This window comes from Crocuta crocuta, unplaced genomic scaffold, assembly GCF_008692635.1.
Source record: "Crocuta crocuta isolate KB4526 unplaced genomic scaffold, BGI_CrCroc_1.0 scaffold323, whole genome shotgun sequence".
NCBI classification, from domain to species: Eukaryota; Metazoa; Chordata; class Mammalia; order Carnivora; family Hyaenidae; genus Crocuta; species Crocuta crocuta.
The window spans coordinates 2401453-2409341 of NW_027536465.1; the positions used below are offsets into that span (position 1 = coordinate 2401453).

General features: G+C 39.0%; 1 protein-coding gene across 1 annotated transcript in view; it reads left to right on the forward strand.

The window, feature by feature from the left end:
* Window positions 1-7889, forward strand: part of MS4A14 (membrane spanning 4-domains A14) — a 20236-nt gene that overhangs the window by 6352 nt on the left and 5995 nt on the right. Inside the window, exons 4-5 of the mRNA XM_077748903.1 lie at window positions 1293-1442; window positions 4038-4136. Coding sequence (XP_077605029.1) covers window positions 1293-1442; window positions 4038-4136 — 249 coding nt within the window. The remainder of the gene's footprint in view (window positions 1-1292; window positions 1443-4037; window positions 4137-7889) is intronic.

Consider the following 7889-nt stretch of genomic DNA (forward strand, 5'->3'; position numbering starts at 1 on the left):
AAAAAACAAAAAACAAAAAAAAGCAGAAGCAGTCCTGGAAGTAGGTTATGAATAAGACACTCCTGCACCCCCTTTCCACACCCCCTTCCTGGCCCTTCCTTTAAAGGTATATGTTACAAGGCATATCACATATGGAGTAGAATATATATGTGTGTTATAAAGGAACATATGTATGTGTGTGTGTATACGTGTGTGTGTGTGTATGGAGTGAATATGTATGTTATAAAGGAACATATGTATGTGTGTATATATGTATACATATATATATATATATATGGAGTGAATGAAGGGAATTTGGTGGGGCAATCTAGACTTTTAATACCTTCCATGTTGGGACACTGAAATCAAGAAAGCAAATCATTAAACCCCAGTCCAAATTTGTAGCAATCTGTAAATATGTTAGGGATTTGGTCAGTTATTGTTTGAATCCTCTGGGGGAATGAATGTAAGCCATAGGAAGGCAGGACCTCATCGAATGTGTTTATCTTTGTGTCCCAGGGGCCTAATGAAGTGCTGGATACAGAGTCGGGGTATGCTAAACATTTATTAAAATTAATAAATGGATACTGCCCTAAAATTAAGTGACATTATTCTCATTTCTCGAGGTAGAAATTGAGCTTCCAAGAAATTAGCTACCTTTTTACCAGGCCCTCGTTCACTAGGACTCAAATGAAGTCTAATTATAAGGCCAAGATATCTTCTAATACACCATTTTGCTTGTAGATTATGAAAGATGGTGCATTTGGGTAAAATGAATGTTTTATTTAGCATTAACCATAGAGCACTCATTCTCCACTCATTCTATTTCTTGGCTTCCTGGCTCATTCTAAAACTTAGTTTGTCTTCTGACTTTGATGAATCAGGATTTGACTTATCTTGCCTTTTAAGCATGCTGACCTGATGGAGCAATTCATCCCTGAGGGGTATCTGCAAAGACAAATGCACTAAGAATTTCTTACAAGGATTTTAAAAAATTTTTAAAGCACATGGTTTTTAAAATTATTTTTTATTTTGTTATTTGAGAGAGAGAGAGAGAGAGAGAGAGTGCAAGCAGGGGAGAGGGACAGAGAAAGAGGGGGAGAGAGAGAGAGAAAGAATCTTTAAGCAGGCTCCACACTCAGCACAGAGCCTGATGATGGGACTCAAGACCATGACCCTGGGATCATGGACCTGAGCAGAAATCAAGAGTTGGATGCTCAACCAACAGAGCCCCCCAGGCACCCCTTACAAGGAATTTTTGATTTGGTTTGGTTTTTATTTATTTTAATATTATTTTTAAAACTATTTCCCAGGGACTAGGTGTCACAGCCATGAATGTCATCAGTTCCTTGGTTGCGGTGGCTGGGATTACCCTAACCATTATCAGCTACAGACACCAGCATGAGTACTGCCAGACGCCTTCCCTCGAAGGAATATGTGTCATAGGTAGAATCCTGTTCAATGTAAGTGGTCCTTCTCCATACAGTGAATCTGTACAATCTTACCTGACCTATGTTCATGATGCATCAAGTCATTAAATTTGATTCTAATAATGGAAGTTGAGTCAGCATTTGAGTGAACTCTTAAAAAGATACTGTGATTCAGGGTCTGAATCCTGGTTGTGTAACTTACACACTTGTGACCTTGGACTAATATATCTTATCTAAGCCCCAGTTTTCTTTGTCTGGAAAATGAAGATAATAAGAATACCTCCCTCATTGGGTTGTTGCAAAATGAAGATAATAAGAGTACCTCCCTCATTGTGTTGTTGTGAAGATTACTTAAATTAGAACACTGCCTGGCATAGTGTAAACAGTCAACAGGTTTTGGCTATTACTATTAGTACGGACATGGACTGCATTAAATTTTACCTTTTTAGAATTAAAGAGGAACAAAATCTAAAAAGTTTACTCAATTAATACTAAAAACAAAATATAGTGGGAGAAAGTGTTTAAGCTGCTTAATAATGTACTTTAATAATCTTAGAACATAACTTATTTTACATAAATGTAGCAGTGTTATTCATGACAGCAGATGAGATGTATCTTTGCCAGGAAATACAATTGTAGGTGTAATTTTCAATATTTATCTAGTAGTATTCAGTGACTTTTTTTAATACATGTCAGTGATTCCCAAAGTCCTCTCCCTTTACTTCCCCAAGTAAATCCTAGGCTTTCATTCTATTTCCATCAGCCACACCTTGAAGGCTTTGGTCCTAGAACGTAGTGAGAGTTGACCTGTTTGGATTGATGTGAAATAGAATCACGGGACATTGTCTTCCCAAATAAAGAAGGAAAGAGAAAAGAACTACCAGTTACCAGATATGAGATCTTTTTAATCCTCATAATTACCTATAAAAACGAGCCTAAGAACGTTCCCATGTGTTCTGAGGTAAACTCCAGAATTAGACTCAAAAAAAAGTTACTAAGCAAAGCCAGGACACTATGTAAGGAACACAATTCTTTCCTAATTGGACCAAGAATACGGTACATTATAATCCCTTATTCTTTTTTTTTTAGTGGACAGGAGACCACTACTATACATTATGTTAGTATGAATCAGGAAGAAACTGTATACCGAAAGGGTTAAATCTCCAGATCTATAAAACTCTGCTGTCTACTTTCAGCTGTGCATGAATAGGGAATTTTGCAGGATTAGTTCCTACATACATAATCATGAACGATCCACTCCAAGACCTCATGTGTATACAACTCTACAATTCCTTACTGTAATTCAAGCCTTGCAAATAAGCTTTAAAAAAACACACAAGCCAGAACAGTGGACTCTAGACATCTCCTGAACGGATATCCTCTGTCTCAAAGACAAACCTACTGTCTACACTGTAGTCAGAGGCATCAATTAAAAATGTAGATCTGAGCACATTACTAATGGGCTTCTTGTGAAATACAGAATTAAGACACAAATGTTAAAAGATTTACAAAAGCCTATAACACCTACCTTGCCAACATTACTCTGTATTTTTACCCTTCTCATTCCACACTTCTGGCACTTCCCCAAATTCCATAATGTGCTAAATACCCACTGCCCCAGGACCATAAGACCAGCTTTCTCTTGCTTCAAATATTCCCCAGCCCAGTGCCTACCCTCTTCCACCTACCCAATTAAAACTCCCCCCTCCTTCTTTAACCTCGGTTTAAACTTGACTTCATTTAGGAGGTCCTTCCTGGTCCCGCTTCTACTCTTCCCAGGGCTGATGTGTTCAGATCTCTCATTAGAGTAGTGCATAGCTCCCAATACCTTTTCATGGCACTTACCACAGCTTAGTTAAGCAAATAATTGTCTAATTATCTGTTACTGTTTGCCTCCCTTGTTTGATGCAAGTCTTACAATGACCAGCAGCAGGTCTATCTTGTTCAGCAGCAAATTTACAGTAGGCATTTCATATATTCCAGTTTTACCAACAAACAGGGGGAAATCCAGGTTTCTGGATGGGTTATAGGGAAACCAAGAATTAGAGACTCAGTCACTTAACCAAGTTAAGTTGGACCTGACTGCACCTACCTCTTTCAGTCTAAGCTTTTTGACACCATGCTATTTCATATGCTGCTTCTCCATCTAACTATTACCTTAAAGCAGAGTGTGCAAATCAGCAGTCTGTGAGCTATATCCAGCCTGCAGATCTGCTCTATTTGATTCACACAAGTGAAGGAAAAGCTGGAAATGTTCACATTAAAAATGTGTATATTCAGCTTCCTTAGGAAAGAAGAAAGACATCCCGGGGTCCATATTCCCACATGGGAACTATTGCTCAGTACTGGGTAATGGACACATTCTAGGAATATCTTTATTCTCTACCGTCTCCCCTTCTGTTTCATTCATTTGGGATGGTTGCCTGTCCCCTATAGGCATTAAGGTTTGTTATCTCTGCTCATCAAAAAGACATGATGAAAACTGTTCAGTCACTGATGGCTACGGGAGCATCTAAAATATGGGTTATCCCTTACTTGGTCATACAGTGTAAATAGTCCTTGGCTTTTACCTTTAAAACGATATAGCTTTCATTCCAAATGCCATATATTTATCCTCACTATTTACAGGGAATTTTGTCAGTCTTACTGATCATCAGCATAGTAGAGCTCGGCATCTCTGTGACCATTGCCTCCTTCAGAAGCAAATGCTGGACAACCTCCGATGAGGTGCGTTGGACGTTACTGCAAGAATGGGTTCCTATGGGGACACTGCAAGGTGACCTATTAGTCAGAGCAGTATTCTCAGATGCTGAACTGAAACTTCTAAGGTGAAGAAGGTCAAGGAGAGACAAGCTTAACTAACAGTGATGGCTCGCTCCACCCTTGAGACAACCATGCTTTTTTTTTTTTAAAATAGCTTATTGTCAAGTTGGTTTCCATATAGCACCCAGTGCTCATTCCCACAAGTGCCCTCCTCCATGCCCATCACCCCCCTTCCCCTCCCCCCCATACCCATCAGTCCTCAGTTTGTTCTTAGCATTCTAGAGTCTCTTGAACCATGCTTCTTCCTGCCCTCTCTGCTATCTAGTCATCTCTGTTCAGACATAGCTCCTTATATCCCTGCCAAAGTACATGAAGAGAAACAGACTTAATGGGAACCCAATTTACTGTGACACAGGGAGCTTCTACCTAGGCCACAAGGGTGTGTGAGTCAGTCTCCTCCCCACAGGGGACGTGGAGAAGAAAAATATTTAACAGCGATACTCCTGTTATTTATAATCGTTACAGCTTAACTTTTACTGAATGTTCACTGTGTCGGTCACTGTTACAATCACTTAGCACTAACTCAATCTTAACAAAACCATCAAGACTCCCTTATTTTACATATGAAAGAACTAAAACACAAAGGGTAACCTCTCCAGGTTCGCAGAACAGGATTCTGACTCAAATAATGTGGCTTTAGGGGCGCCTGGGTGGCTTAGTCAGTTAAGCTGCTGACTTAGGCTCAGGTCGTGATCTCACAGTTCCTGGGTTCAAGCCTTGCATTGGGCTCTGTGCTGACAGCTCAGAGCCTGGAGCCTGCTTCGGATTCTGTGTCTCCCTCTCTCTGCCCCTCCCCCTGCTCATGCTCTATCTCTCTCTCCCTCAAAACTAAATGAACATTAAAAAAAAATTTTTTTAATAATGTGGCTCCAGAGCCTGGTCTCTAAATCCCAAAAACAGTGCCAGGACCCATATTAAGTGGGGTTTTTTCCCCACTTTTTTTTTTACATCAACTTCATGGAAGTATAATTTACTAACAATAAAATGCAACTATTTAAAATTGTTTTTAATGTTTTATTTATTTCTGAGGGAGAGAGAGACAGCATGAGCAGGGGAGGGTCAGAGAGAGGGAGATACAGAATCCGAAGCAGGCTCCAGGCTCTGAGCTGGCTGTCAGCACAGAGCCCGACGCAGGGCTTGAACCCACGAACCATGAGATCATGACCTGAGCCGAAGTCGGACGCTTAACCAACTAGCCACCCAGGCGCCCTAAAAAATGCACCTATTTTAAATGTATGTAATTCAGGGGTTTTGAATTAGCTACCATCATATTTGAGATACAGTGAATTCCTATCACCCTGAAGGGTTCTCTGGAACCTCCTTGCAATCAGTATCTCCATCACTTCGATTAGTTTTATTTTCTCAAACTTCATGTATATGGATCATAAATAAGTACATTTTGTGTCTAGACTTCTTCCACTAAGCAGCATATTCATGAGATTCCTCCACGTTGTCACATGTATCGGTACTTTATTCCTTTTATGTGAGGGCATGCCACAATTTGCTTGAACATTTGAGTTCACACCTTTGTGTAGACATAATGTGTCATTTCCCTTTTGCATTTCTCAAATCCACGATCTGGTTGCTAGATGGCACGGCAAATGGATGCTTAACTTTCTAAGAATGGATCACGCAGTTTTCCAAAGTGGCTGTATCACTTTGCATTCTTATCAGTAATATATGAGAGGTATGGCTGCTCCGCATAATCAGCAACACTTGGGATTGCCAGCTGTGTTCATAATTTTTCTATTCTAGTGTGTATGTCATAGAATTTCATGGTAGCTTTAATTTGCATTTCCCTGATGGTAAAAGGAGATGACACTCTATGTGTTTATCGTCCCTTTTGTTTTAAGATGTGTCTGTTTAAACTGTTAGCCAACTTTTATTATGTTATCTTATTGAATTATAAGAACTTAAATGATTCTTAATAGAAGCCCTGTTTTGAGATATATGTATTGCTACTATTCTTCCCAGCCTTTGCTTGCCCTTTCATTTTCTTAATAGTTTCTTTCAAATAACAACTTGTGATTTATTTTCTTCTTTGGTTGGTCCTTTAGTGTTCCAACGAAGCTTTGCCTAGAAGACTGTAAGGACTTTTGTCTCTATTTTCTTGTGGGAATTTTATAGTTTTAGCTTTTGTGTTTAGATCTTTAACAGATTCCAAGTAAACTTTTAGATATTATATAGCTCTGAGGTAAGAAGTTCATACACCCCTGCCGTGGAGATAACTAACTATGCCAATGCTATTTGTCAAAAATGCAGTGTCTTCCCTCATTACCTTGGCATCTTGGTTGAAAATCAACTGACTTCATGTTTATAGAAGGTCTCTTTTGGGTGCTCTATTTTGTCCCCCTGATCCGTAGGTCTATACTTTCACATATTCCATGCTGTCTTAATTTCTGTAGCTTTCATATAGTAGTCCTTTTTTTAGTGGCAAAATATACATAACATTCTATTTATCCTTTTAGCCACTTACAAGTATACAGTTCAATGGCATTAAATTCATTCATAATGTGTAACCATCACCATTATCTATGCCCAGGACTCTTTCATCATCCCCATACAAACTCTGTACCATAAAACATAACTCCCCCTTTCCTCCTCCTTCCAGCCCCTCGTAACTTCTAGTTTATGTCTCTGCATCTACTTTCCATTATCTACTGATTATTCACATTTCATGAGATCATGACCTGAGCCGAAATCAAGAGTCAGACACTTAACCAGCTGAGCCACCCAGGAGCCCCCATGAAAGGGCTTTGTTAAGTGGCATAGCAATGTGCAAAGTACAACAGAGAATGCAAAGACGTTATATAGTATGCACCCTGATCCCAAGAAGAGGAAAGAGAAAGTAAACTCTGAATATTTATCCAACAACTTCTCTGCTCAAGCCACTGTGCCCAAAACATTATTTTATATAGTCTTCAGGAACAGCCACTCTGTAGTAAGGTGTAACTGAAGTCGTTATTATAAAGAAGCATATACTAGAGATTAGACTAGAGTAGATTAGAGTAGAGAGAAAAGTGCAGGACCTAGAATTCAACTGCAGTGTATGACTCCTAGCCTCACCAGTTAATAGTTCTGTGACACTGGTCAGGTTACTTAACACCTCTGAATCTCAGCTCTCTCAGTTATAAAGGAAGGAAAATAACCTCATAAGGATGTCATAATAATTACTTGAGACGACTCTAGAACTTTGTCCAGCACCTGGTAATCATTGTTACCATTAGGGATGAGCACATTTAAAATCATACACTTAGAATCTTGAATAAAGTAAAAGCAATTACAATTCATGCCACCAGATCATTGTTTTAACAAATGAAAAAGAATTACAATTCAAATGAAATACAAATTTTATGGTAAGTAAAAATGCAGAAATCTCCCCTAAAGTACTATTTATACTCACATAAATACCCCTCCCATGGTGATAAAATAAAGATATGAAAACAGGTTAGAAGGTAGGGAATGACAATGTGTCATATAAGAGAATGTGGCAGTCATTGTATTTGAGGCCTGCCATCAATCAAAGAGGTAACCATCATTAGGTCATTTAATCACTCAGAGTTCCAATCACTTTATCAAACAGACAAGTAGTCGATTCTGACTCTATGGATGACCTTAGAAAGGACACAGTATGACAAAACTCGGCGGACTGGTCTG